At 24.5% G+C, this 19,779-nt stretch overlaps 1 protein-coding gene across 1 annotated transcript in view; it reads right to left on the bottom strand.

Annotated features, from left to right (window-relative positions):
- LOC117181579 (la-related protein 7-like) overlaps nucleotides 1–19,779 on the bottom strand; it is a 39,467-nt gene that overhangs the window by 10,046 nt on the left and 9,642 nt on the right. The window contains exons 3-4 of the mRNA XM_033374418.1: nucleotides 16,624–16,967; nucleotides 1,187–2,242 (exon numbers count right to left, since the gene is read on the bottom strand). Of these exons, the coding sequence (XP_033230309.1) occupies nucleotides 1,187–2,242; nucleotides 16,624–16,967 (1,400 nt within the window). The remainder of the gene's footprint in view (nucleotides 1–1,186; nucleotides 2,243–16,623; nucleotides 16,968–19,779) is intronic.

The following is a 19,779-nucleotide window of genomic DNA, read 5'->3' as shown; positions in this document are numbered from 1 at the left end:
TATTTTTGGCGTTTAGTTTAAAATTCTACAAATTGGTTGAAAGTTGATTTATTTTATGGAAAATTAAACTAGGTTCTTAAAAAGTCACCTTTTTTGTTAAAAATTAACCTCTTGGTTCAAAAAATGTTTATTTATTTAAAGTTAGTTCTTTTTATCAAAAATAAAAAAAAGGATTTAATTTCTGTTTCAGAATTAAACTGAATTCAACTGTTTTGTTAAAAAGTCACATTTTTGTCGAAAATTGATCTTTTTTGGATTAAAAATTCTCTTTTACTTAAAAAATCGTCTTTTTGGGTGTAAAATTCAACTATTTGCCAAAAAAAATATCATCTTTTGACTAAAAATTCATCTCTTGGTTAAAAATTCTGCGATTTGGTTAAAAACTCAATTATTTTGTTAAAAATTCATCTTCTCTGGATCAAAATTAACTTTTCTTATTAATCTAAATTAATCTAAATTCAAATATTTTCTTAAAAAGTAATTTTTTTAAATTAAAAATTCAACTGATTTATTGAACACTTGCATTTTTGGATGGAAAATCAATCCTTTTGGAGTAAAAATCCTCATTTGGTAGAAAAATCATATTTTTTAGTTGAAAATTCGTCTTCCATGCTTCGAAATTAAACTGTCTTGTAAAATATTCATATTTTCGAATTAAAAATTTAAGATTTTGTTTGAAAATGCAACTTTTCCTGATTGAAGTTTAATCTTTTTTGTGTTCGAAAATTTCGATCATTTGGTTCAAGATTCGTCGATTAGGAAAGTGCAATAATAAAAACTCTATTTGGTCCGCAAGTTGTAATTTTTAATAAAATTGTACTTTTTCAACTGAAAAAAGGCGAGAAAAGATGAGAAAATTAAAAATCGGTGACAAAAGGTGAATAGCTGACACTCTGTGATGACTGTTAATGATATCATACATGAAAAAGGTAACAATCCAACTCATTATTTTTCAAGAACTGTTAAAATCGAATGATTTTTTTTCTCTAAAAATTTGTAAAATACCCGGTCCAAAAATAAATGCACTCTCATTTCCCGGTTAGAAAAAAATCCCCATTTCCAAGTCCAGCGGCCACTCTGGATATTTCCAAATTTCATAAAAAAAATTCTCATAAAATGATATCACCAGAAGTTTTTCAAGATTTTTGCAGAATAATTGCATGAAAAAAAAAGATGTAATAGTTACCTTAAAGTTCTTGGGATCGCTGCAAGGAGACTCCATCTCAATCTTGACGATCAAACCCGGCGCGAAAGTAAACCTAGGAGATTTGTCCTCCTTAAGATCCTTTTCACTGGATTCTTCCTTTTCTATATTCATCTTCTCCACCTTTTCCATCTTCTCCACCTTCTCCATTTTCTCCACATTCTGCCACTGATTCCAGGCCGCTCTCTTTAAATGCTGCTTCAACTGCTTCATTTTTGCCCTCTGCATTTCCAGATACTTATTCCTCAATCGCTTCCACTCCCGCTTCGCCATAATTTCCAAACCTGTGTCTGGAGCCTCAATGTCCTCCTTTCGCGTCGACCGATTCCTCTTGCGCTTCTTCTTCTTCCCCTTCTGCACTTTCACCTCGGAAGAAGCAGGCAAATCGGAATCAGACTCCTGCTCTTTCGTCTCCGTATTTACATTTCTACAACTCTTGTCTTCCTCAACTTCTGGCTTGAAATCCTCGGTTCCCTCACTCAAGCTGGTCTTTCGGTTTTTCGAAATTTTGCAACTTGGCTCCGACTCGGAAGAAGGAGGAGGAGGAGGAGGAGGAGGAGGAGGAGCTTCATTATCCTTTCTTCGTTTCTTGTCGCAATCGGATGCAGAAGAATCATTCAGCTCCTCATTTCCATCAGGATTCAAACTCTCCGAATTCCCTTTTCGTTTTCGATTCTTTCTCGAGTCTTTTTCCACTTTGGGAGGAGGGTTCAGAGAGTCAGAACGATCGCTCTCTGTGCCACTCCCGTGTCTTTTCTTCTTACTCTTCTTCGAATCTTCACTGCCTTCAGTTAAAGAAGTTTCCTCATGAGAGAGACGCTTCTTCTTCTTCTTTTTTCCATTCTGATGGAGCTGAGACTTCTCTTTCCTCGAATCGGTTTCTTCCGAGGGTTCAGCTTCCTCCATTTTCTCCTCTCTCTCTTTCTGCAGGATGGGCTCTTTTGCAATTTCTTCATCGCAGTTTTCGTGCGTGGTGATACTCATCAGGGAGTTTGGAGACGTCTGGGATGGCAGTTCGCAGCCTTTTGCTCTAAAGGCCTGAAAAATTAGAAATTTTCTCTTCATATTTTATGAAACATCAAAAATAGCGTTTAATAGGGTTGTTTCGCGACTCTAGATAAAATAATTTTTACCCGAATAGAAGGTGCGTTATAATTTTTTGTTCTTTTGTGTAGTTTAGCCGAAAAAAATTATTAAAAATTTAAGGCAGTAAAACACTTATTCAAATTGGTGTCACGTGGCTGTCACGTGACTCAGAGATTTTCATAATTGTCTATCAATCAGCCCCCTGCCACGACCGTGTATGTGTATGTGGTAGTAGTTTTCTTACGATCCGGAGGGGAAATGTCGGTCAAACTAATCCAACAGGTGGCGCCACCAACAGTAGGTCTGTCTTTTTCATTGAATTGCATTAAGAAAAACCAAAAATAATTTAAAACTTGGTACTGTTTGCAAATAAACAAAAAATATGTATATGAAAAAATAAGAGTAATTTTAAAATACATTTTGAAAGCAGTTCGAACTTCATATTTCTATGATTTATTTTACTGATATTATTGATTTGATTATTTGTTCTAGTTAAAAAAATTATTTATTGTTATAATTACTAACGGATCTAATGAAAAAATTAACAATATTTAATTCCTCAATGAGAAAATTATTTAAAACATATACATGATTAGAAGAAGTAATAAAAAATGTATCATTTATATCCAATATAAATATATTAATAATTAAAATATGTAAGACTACAACTTCAGTTGCAAAGTGAAGAATCTTTGTACCTTTAAAATCTTAACAATTTCGAGTTGTGAAGGAAATATTTTTAAAAAGTAATGGTAATTTTAACTAAAATGTTTGGAGGGAATCATTTGGTAAAAAGTCAATGACAAGTCTGATAAATGAGAAAATGAATTTAATATTATTTAATATAATGTATATATTTACTTAAATTGAACCGAACGTCATATATACAAATAGTCCTATTATCGATAAAAATTTTTTTGTTTTTACTAAAAATTCTTCACATTACTATACAAATGACATTTAATAACAAAAATAATTTAAGAGTTTATAATAACCACTGTGATAAACAATTATTTTGGCAAAATATTAAAATTTGAGATTTTTTAAATTATAATTTCCTTCAATGGCCAGAACGACTTCAGGTATTCCTTAAAATACTAAATATTTAATAATATTAGATAAAATATAACAATAAAAATTTTTCTAAACAAATTGGAAATTTTGGCCCTTTGGCATGGAAATTTTTTGTTTGCACTGGAAATGTTTTAAGTTATTAAGGTTTTATCAAATTTAAATTTTCTTTGATGGCCAAGTCGGTGGGTTATTGTCAAAAGATTTTGTATTGAGTGAATCTTAGCATGCAGTGTTATGATTCATTTTCAATCTATTAAGATTGAAAACCCGACTTTTTCCAAGTGAAACAGCCAACATTTAGAAACTGTTTATGTAAATTGTTTTTAAACATGCAAGTTGTTATATTCTACTAAATGTTATCAAAAATAAATTTTTTAGAAATATCCGAAGCCATTGTAGCAACTGAAGAAAATAAAATTTTTGATAAAACCTTACATTTGAATATTTTGTCACAAGAATTATTTATAACAATGGTTATTGTTAACTTCTCAAATATTTTTGTGACTAGCAGTCATTCGTCCAACAGTTTAAAACATTTTCAGTGCAGAAAAAAATTTCTATGCGAAAGGAGCAAAATTTTGAACTTCTTTACCTAATTTGTTTAGAAAAATTTTAATTGTTATATTTTATCAAACATTATTAAACATTTATTATTTTAAGGATTCCCTGAAGTCGTTCTGGCCATTGAAGGAAATTATAATTTGAAAAATCTCAAATTCTAATATTTTGCCACAAAAATTGTTCATCACAGTGGTTATTATAAACTTTCAAAGTACTTTTGTTATTAAATGTCATTCCTACATTAATGTGAAGCATTTTTAGCAAAACATTTTTTTTACTGATAATAAGATTATTGGTCAATTTGTTCATAAAATTGGGTTATGACAAATAAATGGATTAATCAGCACATTATTTGTATTCTATGAGTTTCTAAATATTTATTCAAGAGAATATAATGTTTTCCTGATCAGTTATTAAAGCGTAAAAAATTGCTATATAAAAAATTTAGTTTTTCCATGCTTTGAGTGGAAAAATTATTAATAAAAAAATAGAGGAGACAAAAATTCGTAAAGTCAAGATCTATAGAATTTAATAATCTTTAATTTAAAACAAAAAATTCAAAATCGCAAAAAATTGAAGGCTCAAATTGAATTGTGCGTTGTGAATACAGTACGTTTGTTTGTAGAGTTTAATAGATTATAGTCTGTTTATTTCAGAAATGAGGTTTACAATAATATAATTAACAATTTAATTAAAAATCTCCTTTAAATTAAAATTTTTAAATAAAATTATTAGGAGAATTATTAGAGATTATTATCAGTCTTGTCAATGACTTTTTACCAAATTATTCCCTGAAAACATTTTAATTCAAATTAATATTACTGTTTAAAAATATTTCATTCAAAACTTGAAATTGTTAAGATATTATGCAACCCAAGTTGTAGTCTTACATATTTTAATTATTATTATATTTATATTGGATATAAGTGATATATTTTTTATTAATTCTTCTGATCATTTATAAGTTTTAAATAATTTTTTCATTAACTACGTTAATAATTTTAACAATAAATTTTTTTTTAACTAGAACAAATAATAAAATCAATAATATCAGTAAAATAAATCATAAAAGTATGAAGTTCGAACTGCTTTCAAAATGTATTTTAAAATTAAATTTTATTCATATTAAACTACATATTTCTATGACTTTTCCTATTTTTAAATAATTAGTAATAGTTACTCTTATTTTTTCATATATATATTTTGTTTATTTGCAAACAGCATCCATTTTTTAATTATTTTTGCTATTTCTTAATGCAATTCAGTGAAAAAGACAGACCTACTGTTGGTGGCGCCACCTGTTGGATTAGTTTAACCGACAATTCCCCTCCGGATTGTGAGAAAACAGAAAAGTGGGGGCGATGCATGGGGCTGCTATCAATGTAACGATGCGAAACTCATTATGAGGAGATTAGGCCATTGTCTGCTGTCAATTCGTCTAGACTATTTTGATTTGATAGCTTTATTTGTTCATGATTAAGTGACAAAAAAATGTTATCCTGTTTTAATATTTGTTTTTTTACGAGTAAGTAGTATGTTGAAGGAAAACAGTAAATGCAATTATTAACACATTTTAAAATCGTACATATTTAGGGGTTGTTCAGTAAACCAGCTACATTTCAGTACTTTTTCAATGAATTCTTTATACATACCATAAATATATCTATTTTCGGTAGCTGTGATTGGTGAAAAATCCGACCCCTTTGACGTCAAAGAGGCCCTCCAATCGACATCGTGATAGAAAATTCATATTTCAACATTAAATTAAAAATAATAAACAATATGTAACAAATATTTCATGGGCGTTTTTATAATTAGAATTTTACGTACTATAAGATCCATTTATTGGAAAAATTATATCTGACTTTGGAAACAACCCTATTGAAGATTGACAGGGTGAGGATCAACTTTACATTCAAGCAGACCTCACAGTCCCTGTGGGATCAAATATAGGGACCTTAGGATACTTTTTCAGGATCAATTTTTTTCAATGAATTTAGAGGAATTCGAAAACATTGAGAGGAATTAAAAACAATTAAAAAATAAGGAAACATTTAATTGAATTGAATGAATTTAGAAAAATTCAAACGAATTAAAAAGGATTTATGATAAATTAATAAGAATTCAAAAGCGAAACGCAAAAAATATTTGAAAATCTCTTCAAATCTTCGAAATCCTAGGAAATCCCGCATTTGTGAAAAATTCTTTAGAATATATTAAAATCCCTTAACATTATTAAAACCCTTGGCAATCCCTTGAAATGGTCTTAATCTATTTAAAAAGCCTTGGAATCTTTTAAAAAAACTAAAATATTTCAGTCTGTGAAAGTCTTAAAAATATTGGAATAAATAAAAAAATGCTGGGAATCTTTTAAAATTTTCTAAAATATTTCGAATCCTTTAATATCTTTTGAAAGGATTTAAAACTTTTTAAAGACTTTGAAAATGCCTGAGAATCTTTTACAATACCCTCAAGTGTTTCAAACTCTTTTAAAACCTATTAAATTACTGAAATCAATAAAAAATCTCTTTGTAATCTTTTAAAATAACCTAGATTATATAAAATCCTTTATACTCCTTTGAAAGTTTTTAAAGCTCTTAAAATACCAAGGAATTTGAAAAAAATATGTTAAAATATTTTCAATACTCTGATCATTTTATCAGTTGAGCCTCAGGCTCAATTAAAACTTAAAAAAAAACTTTTAAAAATCCATTGAATTACATAGAAAAGAGTAAATTTAGAGAAATTAAAGGGAATTAAAAAAATTCAAGAGAATTCCAAAGAATTCAGGTAGGATTCCAAATTTTTTTTAAAATTCTTCGGAATCTTTTAAAACTCTCAAAAATACTCTAAATTAGAAGCTCCTGAAAATGCCTGAGAAGTTTTAAAAATATTTTAAAATCTTAAAAATTCCTTCAAATTATTGAAATTTTAGGGTGGCCGTTTTAATCGAGGAAATAAATTCTCGGTCATTTTTCGATTTTTTCCCGGTTCGCAAACACTTTTCATGGTCAATGAAATTAAAAAAATTGAACTCTAATGGAAATGGCGGTCTACCATTTTGCCACCTGGTGCTCAAAACTGGAACTAGAAAGAGTAGGTACAATTTTAAAGTTGTACATTAATTTGTGCATAAAAGTGTATTTACTATTGCAATAATCAAAATTACCGGAAAAAATTTCTTTGGTTAAAATGGCCACCCTGAAAAATAGAGTATTTACATTTCCACTGAGAACTAATTTTCAATTAAAAAAAAAAAAAAACGATTTTTCTACAAGTACATTCAATTTTTTACCTCTTGGTTAAATCCGTTACCAAATGCTTAAATTTTCAAGCAACAAAGATAAATAGTCTGTATTTTTAAAACATAAAAGTTAAATTTTTAACCAAAAAATTAAGTAGATGAATTTTTATCAAGAAAAATTTTCAATTAAAAAAACAGCAATAAAAACGAATTTTCTACAAAAAAGTGTAATTTTGTACCAAATAGTTGAATTTTCTACGAAATTTTTTTATTTTCAATAAAATAGTCTAATCTTCAATCAAAATAGATAAATCTTCAACTATGAAATTGCATTTTTAACCAAAAATTCAAAAACATATGAAGTTTCTACCAAAAAATTAATTTTCTATAAAGAAAAATTTTTCAGTCAAGAATGAAAAATAATGTTAAACAAATTGTTGAATTTCCAACAAAAACATTAATGTTTATCAAAAAATATTATAGTTAATATTTCCACAACAAAATTTTAATTAAAAACAAAAAAAAGTTTGTTGAATTTTCAAGCCAAAAAGCCTAATTCTTTATAAAACAATTTAATTTTAAAAAGAGAGAACATGAAATAATAAAAAAAAAAGTTTATTTACAATTAATCAGTTGACTTTTTCAACAAAATTTTTGAATTTGCAGTTGAAAAAAAAACAAACATTTTTACAAAAAAAAAAAAAGAATTTTAATTGAATTTTTTAACAAAAAAAAAAACGAAGTTACAACTAAAATTATGAATCTTTAACGAAAAAAAATGAAATTTGAAAAAATTCGTTCAACTTTCAAGCAAGAGTGGAATTTTTAATGAATCATTTTTTTGGTTCCAAATTCGACTTTTTGGTTTAAAATTCTACTATTTAGTAAAAGATTTCATTATTTTGTTGAAAATTAAAGTCTTTTGTTAAAAAGTAATCGTTTTTGGTCGAATATTTATATTGTTTGATTGAAAATTAACTCCTTTTATTTTGAAAGTCTATTATTGTATTTTTTAAAAGAAATAATCTCTTTTACTTAAAAAACATACTTTTTGTGAAAATTCAACGGTTTTTTTTTAAATTCATCGTTTTTGGTCGAAAATTTATACTTTTGTAGAAAATTAATATTTTTTGGTTGAAAATTTATCTTTTGGTGGAAAACTCTTCTTTTTTTAGTTGTTACAAATTCACCTTTTATGATAGAGAGTCAATAATTTTTATTGAAGTCTAATATTATATTTTTGGTGTTTAGTTCAGAACTCCACAAATTCGTTGCAAGTTTAATTATTTTATTGAAAATTCCACTAGTTTCTTAAAAAGTCATCTTTTTTTGTTTAAAATTAACCCCTCGGTTCCAAAAATCTATTATTTGGTTCAAAATGTTTTTTTTTTTTTTTTTTTTGAATGAAAATTAGTTCTTTCGATCAAAAACAAAACAAAGAAGTATCATATTTCTGTTCCAGAATTAATTTGAATTCAACTATTTTGTTTAAAATACATTTTTTTTGTCGAAAATCCATCCTTTTTGGATTGAAAATTCTCTTGCACTTGAAAAATCGTCTTTTTGGGTTAAAAATTCAACAATTTGTTTTTTAAAAAATTACCTTTTGGCTAAAAATTCATCTCTTGGTTAGAAATTCTACTATTTGGTTGAAAATTCAACTATTTTCTTAAAAGGTAATTTTTTTTTATCAAAATTTCAACTGATTTATTGAACACTTGTATTTTTTGATAGAAAATCCATCCTCTTGGTGTAATAAAATCCTTATTTGTTAGAAAAGTCATATTTTTAGTTTAAAATTCGTCTTCCTTGCTTCAAAATTAAACTGACTTGTAAAATATTCATATTTTCGAATTAAAAATGTAAGATTATGATTGAAAATGCAACTCTTCCTGATTGAAGTTTAATCTTTTTTGTTTTTGAAAATTCGATCATTTTGTTCAAGATTCGTCGATTAGGAAAGTGCAATAATAAAAACTCTATTTGGTCTGCAAGTTGTAATTTTTAATAAAATGTTACTTTTGCAATTGAAAAAAGGTGATAAAAGATGACAAAAAGGTGACAAATGGTGAGAAAATTGGTGACAGAAAATGAATAGGTGACACTCTGTGATGACTGGTATTGTTTTGTGAATTATAAAACAATGATTGAATACTAAAAACAAATCTTCATAAAAAAAAAACAAATAGTTTCAGATAGAATTTCCATATTATACAGTGGAAAAACACATTTTTGTCAAATAGATTTAGAAAAAAAATGATTATTTCACTATTTCATGTAACTCTTGCGAATTTCAAAGTTTTAAAATAATTTACACGTATAAAATGGAAGCTACTAAAACTTTGAAAGTGAACAGTTTTTAATTAAATTCAGTTAAACTGCAAAATAAATTTTTTTACTTTTATAAATTGTAGAGTTCAAAGATTCAGATTCAGTTCTAAAAATATATATTCACCTTATCATTTTCAATTCTCTAAAGACTAAATTGAAGCATCAATCAATTAATTAAATTTTTTCAAAATTATATCATTTAAAGCAATTTTAAGCCAGAAACATTAAAAACTGAACGATTACATTTTTTTATAAACTGAACACTTCTTAAATTAAGGGTTACATTTTTTAAATTTCAAATGGATAAAAAATCCTTAAAATGCGTCCAAATTTCATTTGAAAATCTTGAAACATCTGCATGTTGTTTACATTTTTTCTTCTCAATTTTTTTATTATCTTTGAAATTATTTCAGAACTTCAAAACATACTTTAAAATGAATCAAATTTTTTCTAAATTTCTTTTTAAATTCTGCCAAATTAAACAAATTTCCTTAAAATATTCCACATTCATTTTTTATAATTTTGTAAATATTTCTAAATCTTTTTAAATATTCTCTCAAAATTAATTATTTCGAAGTAAAATATCATTCTCAATTTTTCTAAGAAATGTTATTTATTCTTTGGGAGCCATTAAAAGTTCTTAAAAACCTTTTAAATTTTTTTTTCGAAATCTGCCAAAATCTATAGTTTGGCGGTACACGTACACACTTTGTTTAAATTATTTCAAATAATTTCAAATTTTAAATCGAATTTGAATTTTTTCAAAACTTCTAAATATTTCTTCAATTTCCTTGAATTTTTTAAAAGAATAATATGTTATTGTTATTTATACATCGAAGTTCAAAAATTAGACTTACAAATTATATTTTCTTTAATATAACAATTAAAATGTAACGTTTAAAATTTATTATTTAATATTTAACTACAATTACTGATTTTAAATAAACAGTCAGATATTTCTAAATATTTAGTTTACATAATTTTTAACGTTAGAAACTGGAGTTTAATTTTAAATTTTAAATATTTTAAATTTTTAATTGAAATTGAAATTTTTTTAATTTTTAATTGAAATTTTTAAGTTAAAATTAAAAAATTTTTAACTGAACACTTCTTAAATTATAAATTCAATTGTTTTCTTTTTAAATAGTTTAAACCTCCTTAGAAAGCTTCAAAATTTTATTTCAAAATCTTGAGAAATCTAAAAATTGTTTTAAATTCGTTTTAAATTAAAAATTATTTTTGAAATTTTTTCAGAACTTCTAAATATCTGTCAAAATGAATTAAATTTTTTCTACAATGTTCAGAAAATCCTGCAAATTTAAAAAAATTTCTTGACAATTATTTATTATTTGTAGGCGAACTTTGAGTAACTTTAAGAGATATGTAGACGTTTTGAAAAGATTCAAACTTAATTTAGAAACTTGAAATGATAGACGAATTAAAAACAATATGTAGATTTTCGCAGATTTTAAACAAAAAAAAAATAGATTCTTTTCAAGAGTTGTTAAAGGCTAAAAAAGAATAAAAACTTTTTCTTAAGATTCCTAGAAAAATTAAAAATAATTTTTCAATTTAAAAAATTATTTTAACAGAATATTTAAGAATTTTTTCAAAGATTTAAACAAATTTTTCAAAAAAGATTCTAGAAGATTTTAAGAAAACTTTCTAAAATTTTCATGATAATATTGAATCTTTTTAAAACTCCTAAATATCTCTTAAAATTACTCAAATTTTTTCTACAGGTGTTAATTTTTAAATTATACACCAAAACTTAAAAATTTCACTCACAAATTAAACATTTTTCAAATACAACTATTACAATTGTAACGTTCAAAGTTTAAAGGCTCAAAGTTCAAAATCTGAAAATTCTTAAATTTTGATTTTTTATTTATCAAATAAAAATGTTTTTTATCAAAAATTCTCCAATGCTAACAAATTCACAACATTTCGAAACAATTTAATTTACATTAAAATGAATTGGGAAAAAATGTTAAAAAATGAAAAAAATGCCATTGATTTTCGTAAAACTGGAATTAATTTAGAGGAATTTATTACAAAAAAAGAAGAATTCAATGAGTTTCGTAAAAATTCAAGGTGAAATACAAAAAAAAATCAAGTGAATTTAAAACAATTTGAAAATATGAAAAAAACTTAATTGAATTCAGTAACTTTGAAATAAGCTTAGACAAATTCAAGCGAATTCAAATAATTTTTTCAAATGCTTAGAAATTCAAAGTGAGGTTAAAAAGTTCTAAAAATTAAAAAAAATCATTAAATTAAGTAGAATTGAGTGAATTTCGAAGGATTCAAGTAAATTAAAAAAATTCAAGAGAATTCCAAAGATTTTAAAAGAATTCTGGGTGAATTCCAAGACAAATTTCAAATCTTTTCAAATCTTTGAAATTCTACTAATTTTTAATATAAGAAGTGAATAATGTTTACAAAACAATTCACGATAAATTCAAAAGAATTAAAATGCATTGGGACAATTTTAAGATTCGAAAAAACTGATTGATTACAATAAATTTTGAGTGAATTTAAAGAAATTTAAAAAAAAATCAGAAGAATTAGATGAAATTCATAGAAAAATAAACCTTAATTTAAAAAGTATTGAATTGAAAACAATTAAAAAATATGGAGAAATTAATTGAATTGCCTAAACGATTAAATTTTTTGTATAAACTGAATATTTCTGAAATTAAAAGTTATTTTAATTTTAAATAGTTTAAAAATCCTTAAGATGCCTCGAAATTTTATTTCAAAATCTTGAGAAATCTAGAATTTGTTTACAATTTTTTGGAAATCCTGCAAATTTGTTAAAAATCTTCTTTAAAAATTTTGATGTATAAAAACCAATGAAAAAGAAGTGAATAATGCTTACAAAAAATTCAAGATAAATTCAAATGAACTCAGGTGAATTGGAACAATTTCAAGAATCGAAAAAAAATTGATTGATTACAATAAATTTTGAGTGAATTTAGAGAAATTAAAAAAAAATAAGAAGAATTAGAAGAAATTCACAAAAAAATCAACCTTAATTTAAAAAGCAGTAAATTGGAAATAATTCAAAAATATGGAGAAATTAATTGAATTGGGTAGAATTTGTCGAAATCTTCGATAACCTACGAAATCTCTCGTGTCTAGTCAAATTTTTTTATAAATGTGTAAAAATATTTAAATCCTTTTAAAAATACTCTAAAATATTTCAGTAATTGCGTGCCTTTAAGCTACTGAAATAAATCAAAAATTTATGGGAATATTTTTTAATTTCCTCAAATATTTCGAATCTTTTGAAATATTTGTAGAGCCTTTGAAACAACTAAGAATCTTTTACAGTACTGTCAAATATTTCAAATCCTTTTAAATCACATAAAATTACTGAAATCAATAAAAAAATTTCTTTTTAATCGTTTAAAATAATCCAAATTATTTTGTTAAAACTATAATTTCTCTTTGAGACTTTTTTTTCGTGTGTTGCATCATTTGGTTCAAAATTTGAACATTGCGGTGTCAAATTTCGGGCGATTTTAATAATTTCACAATCATTAATGATGAGAATATAAAAAGATAAATATTTCAATAAAAATTGAATAGTTAAATTTCCAGGATAGAAATAGTAAACAGTTAAATTTTCAACCAAATAAATTCAATCAAAAAAATAAATTTTTATCAATGTGGTTCAACTTTTATCCAAGTAGTTTAATTTTTAATAAAAAAATGATTTTTTTTAAAATAGTTGAACTTTCAACCACATATATAAATTTTTAACTAAAAAGATAAATCTTTAACAAAAAAATATTATTTCTTAACAAACTGATTCAACCAAATCTTCCAGACAAAATAGTTTAATACTAAAGCAGAGAAGAGTAATTTTTAACCAAAAAGTTGCATTTTTATTTAAAAAAAAGGGAATTTCTACTAAAACAGATGAATTTGTAAATCAAAAAGAAAAATTTTCCAAAAAATAATTGAATTTTTTGTCAACAAATATTTCAGTTGACCTTTCACGATCAAAGTATGTATTTTTAAAGAATAAATAAGTTTCTACGAACAAAATTCAATTTTCAATCTAAAAAGACGAAATTTTAACGAAAAAGGATGGCTTTTTAACAAAAAAAGTAGAATTCTCTACCAAATAGTTTCATTTTTATAAAAAAATATGAAATCTTTCTTCAAACAGATACATTTTTATTTTAAAAAATTTTTAAATTGAAATTTGGATCCAAAAGAGGTTCCAGTGGACTTTTCAAGATCAAAATATGAATTTTTAAAATTAAAAAACCAGTTTTTACGAAAAAATTGAATTTTCAATCTAAAAAGGCCAATTTTTTCAACCAAAAAGGATGATTTTTCAACAAAAAAGTTGAATTCTCTACCAAATAGTATGCATTTTTGTCCAAGGAAGATAAAATTTGTAATATAGCAGATAAATTTTTAATAAATACAACCAATTTTTTTTAAACTTCAACTAATAGTTAAATTTTCAACAAAACAGCAGAATTTTCAACCAAAAATTATGATTTTTTATCAAAATAGTTTAATTTTCAACCAAACGGTAGCATTTTTATCCAAAAAAGATGGAATTTCTCTTAAAACATGTAATTTTTTGTTAACAAATTTTTTTTTCAAATTGGATTTTCGTCCAGAAAATATTTCAGTACTCTTTTCAACACAAAAATATTAAATTTAAACAAAAACTGAATTTTCTACGAAATAGTTACATTTTCAACAAAACGGCAGAATTTCCAACCATAAATTATGATTTTTTATCGAAATAGTTTAATTTTCCATCAGACGATAGAATTTTTATCCAAGAAAGATGGAATTTCTCTTAAAACAGGTGAATTTTTCGTTACAAAATTTTTTTTTCAAGTTGGATTTTCGTCCAGAAAATATTTTAGTACTCTTTTCAACACAAAAATATTAAATTTAAACAAAAACTGAATTTTTTACGAAATAGTTACATTTTCAACAAAAACGGCAGAATTTCCAACCATAAATTATGATTTTTTATCGAAATAGTTTAATTTTCAATCAGAAGATAGAATTTTTATCCAAAAAAGATGAAATTTCTCTTAAAGCAGGTTAATTTTTAGTTAAAATTTTTTTTTCAAGTTGGATTTTCGTCCAGAAAATATTTTAGTACTCTTTTCAACACAAAAATATTAAATTTAAACAAAAACTGAATTTTCTACGAAATAGTTACATTTTCAACAAAACAGTACAATTTTCAACCAAAAAGTATAACTTTTTAACAAAATAATTCTATTTTTAACCAAAGAATTGCATTTTTATCCAAAAAAGATGAAACTTCTCTTTAACGGGTGGATTTTTAATTTAAAAAATATGATTTTTAATTAGTTTAATTTCCATTCAGAAAATATGTCATTTCTCTTTTCCACGTAAAATTATTAAATTTGAACAAAAAGCAAATTTTCCACGAAATAGTTTAATTTTCAAGAAAAGATTACAATTTTCAACCAAAAAGAATTAATTTCTTTTAAAAAAAGTTTAATTTTCCATCAGACGATAGAATTTTTATCCAAGAAAGATGGAATTTCTCTTAAAACATGTAATTTTTTGTTAACAAATTTTTTTTCAAATTGGATTTTCGTCCAGAAAATATTTCAGTACTCTTTTCAACACAAAAATATTAAATTTAAATAAAAATGAATTTTTTACGAAGAAGTTAAATTTTCAAGAAAACAGTATAACTTTTTAACAACATAGTTGAATTTTTAACCAAAGAATTTCATTTTTATACAAGAGAGATGAAATTTCTTTTAAATAAGATGAATTTTTAATTTAAAAAATATAATTTTTAAATAGATGAATTTCCAGTTATAAAAGATTTATGTTTTTTTTTTCAACGCAAAAATATTAAATTTGAACAAAAAGTAAATTTTCTCGAAACAGTTTAATTTTTAAGAAAACAGTACAATTTTTAACGAAAAGGTATGACTTTTTAACAAAATAGTTAAATTTTTAACCAAAGAATTACATTTTTAACCAAGAAAGATGTAATTTCAACTAAAGCAGTTAAATTTAAAATCCAAAACGCAAAACTTTCAAAAAAAGATTTGAATTTTTAACCAAACAGTTGCATTTTTATTCAAGAAATATGAAATATCTTCTAAAACAAATTAATTTAAAACGAAAACAAAACTTTAAAAAAGCTACATTTCCATTCAAATAAGGTTCTAGTTCACTCTTCAACACCAAAATTATAATTGTAAATAATACGATAATTATATCCTAAATAGTCAAGTTTTTAAGAAATAAGTATGACTTTTTAACAAGATTCTTAAATTTTTCAACTAAACAGTTGCAGTTTTGTTGAATAAAAATGAAAATTCGAATGAAACAGGTGAATTTTTTAATTTAAAAGGCAAATTTTCAAAAAAAAAAGAGTAATTTTCACTCACAAAGATTTAGATTGACTTTTCGACAGAAAAATACGAATTTAAAAAAAAAAGGAAATTTTCTAGGAAATAGTCAAATTTCCAACAAAACGTTTTTATTTTCATCCAATAAGGATGCAATATTTCTACTGAAAAAAAGATTAACTTTTAAATCTAAAGTACCAATTTTCAGAAAAAATAGTTTTTATCAAAAAAAAAAGATTTCAGTTGACTTATCAGCAAGAAAATATGGAAAAAAATGTTAATATTCTATGGAAAGAGATGAATTTTTAACAAAGCAGTTCAATTTAAAACCAAAATGGTGTGTTTTTAAGAAAATTGTTCAATTTAAGTACGATCCCTCGTCTGTAATCTAGCAGATATTTTAAGACCAGAAATAAAAAAATACATCAGCCTTTTTTTTTTGAAGAAAATTAATTTTTTTGCAACAAGTATTTAAAATAATTTTTCTACTCCTTTCACAAAGAAGTAGATTTTTATGTCTAAAGTATTTAAAATAATTTAAAAATGAAACAGAAATGTACTTTCAAATGGAATTTTTCAATAGATTATGGTCCCAGATATTTTAAGATTATAAAAAAAAAATCAATTGGGCTCTTTTCAAGACAAAAAACAATGATCCTTGTGCAACAAGTATGAAAAATTGATGTGACTGTAAAAATGTAACTTTAGTAAGGTTAAAAGATTGATTTATTTTATACCTTGATACATTTTCGAGCATCCTCCGCCGTATTGTACTCGACAAAAGCAAAGCCCTTGATTGCTTTGTTTTTGTACTTTGGAATGGAAATGTAGTCGATTGCACCGTACTCTGAAAATAGCTTCGAAATCCAATCGTGATCTGCCTCTGGAGGCAGTCTTTGAACATAGACTGTACACTCTTCGGAATTCTCCTTCTGCTGAATAGCGGTAGTGCGACGAACTTTTGTCCCGTCCTCAGAAACCTCCAGCATTGTCGACTTCTTCAGAGCGAGGGCTATTCTACTTACGTCCGTTGTCAGCATCTTTATCTTGTTGAACGCAATAAATATCTTCAGATTCACCCCTGAACACACACAATATTGAAATTGAAAGTTTCACATTAAACCAAACAGGCAGACCGTGGACGAGGAAAATAGAAATTGAAAGCAGAACTTTTGTATAACAAAAAAGCATCAATAAAGCAAATGGATAAACGTAGGATACATTTGGACAGATAGAAAAACCAAATGCATCAATTTTCGATAAAATATTAAATAATCAGTTAAAAGACACATTGCGGTTGAATTTTAAAATAAAAGAAAGATCAATTTTCAACAAAAAAAAAGGAATAGTTGAATTTTCAGTTAAAAAAACGAATGTTCAACTAAATTGATAAATTTGCAAACAAAAAATTAGTCTTTAACTGGAATAGTAGAATTTTTAATTAAATGATGAATTTCCAACTAAAATTGTGAATATTTAACTGCAACACTTGAATTTTCTACCAGAAAGATGAATTTTTAAAGAATAAGATGAACTTTCTACAAAAAAAAATAATTAAAACAAAACATATATAAATATTTAACAAACTACTTAAGCAACTGAGAGAATTTTCAACAGAAAATGGAATGGTTTAGTTAAAAAATTAATTTCAGTAATCACAGTAGCTATCGTCGTCAAAAAAGGTGAATAGGTGACATTTTTTTCAAAAATAGGTTGGAAATAAGTAATAAACAAATGTTAAATAAGATAAAGAAACAAGTTGTAATTTGTTGTAAACCAGAAGATGACCAGAAATTTTTTCATCGATTAAAACAGCCACCCTGAAAAATGGAGTATTTACATTTTCACTGAGAAGTAATTTTCCATTTGAAAAAATTAAAACTATTTTGTTTACAAAACCATTCAATTTCTTACCACATAGTTAAATCCGTTGCCAAATTGTTGAATTTTCTAGCGAAAAAATTAGTATGCATTTTTAAACCATAAAAGTTCAATTTTTTACCAAAAAGTTTTAATGAATTTTCCATTAAAACAACAATAAAAACAAAATTTCTACGAAAAAGTTGAATTTTTTACCAAATTTTTTAATTTTCAACAAAATAGTTTAAACCTAAAACAAAATAGGTAAATCTTCAACTAATCTGTTGCATTTTTAACCAAAAATAGAAGAAATTTCTACCAAAAAATGAATTTTCTACCAAGAAAAATTTTTCAGTCAAGAATGAAAAATAATGTTGAGCAAATTGTTGAGTTTTCAACAAAAAAGATGAATTTTTATCAAAAAACCTTATAGTAATAGATATTTCCACAACCAAATTTTGATTAAAAATAAAAAACAGTTAGATTTTACCAAAAAGTATGTATTTTCATCATGACTTGATTTTTACCAAAAAATTTTGATTTTCTACCTAAAAAAGACGAATTTTCAATAACAACAAAAAAAAGCATTTTTTAACAAAAATTTTGAATTTTAAACAAAAATGGAGTAGATAAATTTTCAATGAGCATGAATTTGCAATAAAAAGAAGAACGAATTTTCTATAAAACAGTTTAATTTTATACCAAATTGTTGAATTTTAAAGCCAAAAAGCCTAATTCTTTATAAAACAATTTAATTTTTAAAAACGAGAACATGAAATAACAACAAAAAAGTTTATTTACAATCAATCAGTTGACTTTTTTAACAAAATATTTGAATTTGCAGTTTAAAAAAAATTGTTTACAACAAAAAGAATTTTTTATTCAATTTTTTAACCAAAAACAAAACGAACTTTCAACTAAAATTGTGAATCTTCAACGAAAAAAAATGAAATTTGAAAAAATTCGTTCAACTTTCAACAAAGGAGTGGAATTTTTAATGAACCATTTTTTGGTTAAAAATTCTACTTTTTGGTTACAAATTCTACTATTTAGTTTAGGATTTAACTATTATATTGAAAATTAAAATAATTTGTTAAAAAGTAGTCGTTTTTGGACGAAAAATTATATATTTTGGCATAAAATCCATTTTTTTTTTAAATTTTAAATTCATATTTTTTGGTTGAACATTCATTTTTTTGGTTGAAAATTAAATCCTCTTTTTTTAAAGTCTATTATTGTGTTTTTGTTAAGAAATAATTTCTTCTACTTAAAAAACATACTTTTTGTGAAAATTCAACAGTTTTTTTGAAAAAGTCGTCATTTTTGTCGAAAATTTATACTTTTGTAGAAAATTCATATTTTGTTGTTGAAAATTTATCTTTTGGTTGAAAATTATGTTTTTGTTGTTTAGTTTAAAATTCTACAAATTGGTTGAAAGTTGATTTATTTTATTGAAAATTGAACTAGGTTCTTAAAAAGTCACCTTTTTGTTAAAAATTAACCTCTTGATTCAAAAAATTTCTATTTATTTAAAGTTAGTTCTTTTTATCAAAAACAAAACAAACAAAAATATTATATATTCAACTATTTTGTTAAAAAATCATAATTTTTTGTCGAAAATTCGTCTTTTTTGGATTGAGAATTCTCTTTTAATTAAGAAATCGTCTTTTTGGATGGAAAATTCAAAAAAATCCTAATTCTTTATAAAACAATTTAATTTTAAAAAGCAAGAACATGAAATAACAAAAAATTTTTTTTTACATTTAATCAGTTTACTTTTTTAACAAAATATTTGAATTTTCAGTTAAAAAAACCTTTTTTTCCAACAAAAAGAGTTTTTAATTTAATTGTTTAACAAAAAAAAACGAACCTAAAACTGAAATTATGAATCTTTAATGAAAAAACAAATAAAATTTTACACAGTTCGTTCAATTTTCAACCAAGGAATGGAATTTTTAATGAATAATTTTTTTGGTTCAAAATTCTACTTTTTGGTTCAAAATTCTATTATTTGATTCAAAACTCTACTATTT

This window comes from Belonocnema kinseyi, chromosome 10 (assembly GCF_010883055.1).
Source record: "Belonocnema kinseyi isolate 2016_QV_RU_SX_M_011 chromosome 10, B_treatae_v1, whole genome shotgun sequence".
NCBI lineage: Eukaryota > Metazoa > Arthropoda > Insecta > Hymenoptera > Cynipidae > Belonocnema > Belonocnema kinseyi.
Note: the sequence above shows the minus strand (reverse complement) of the source record. Positions and strands in the feature narration are given on the sequence as shown.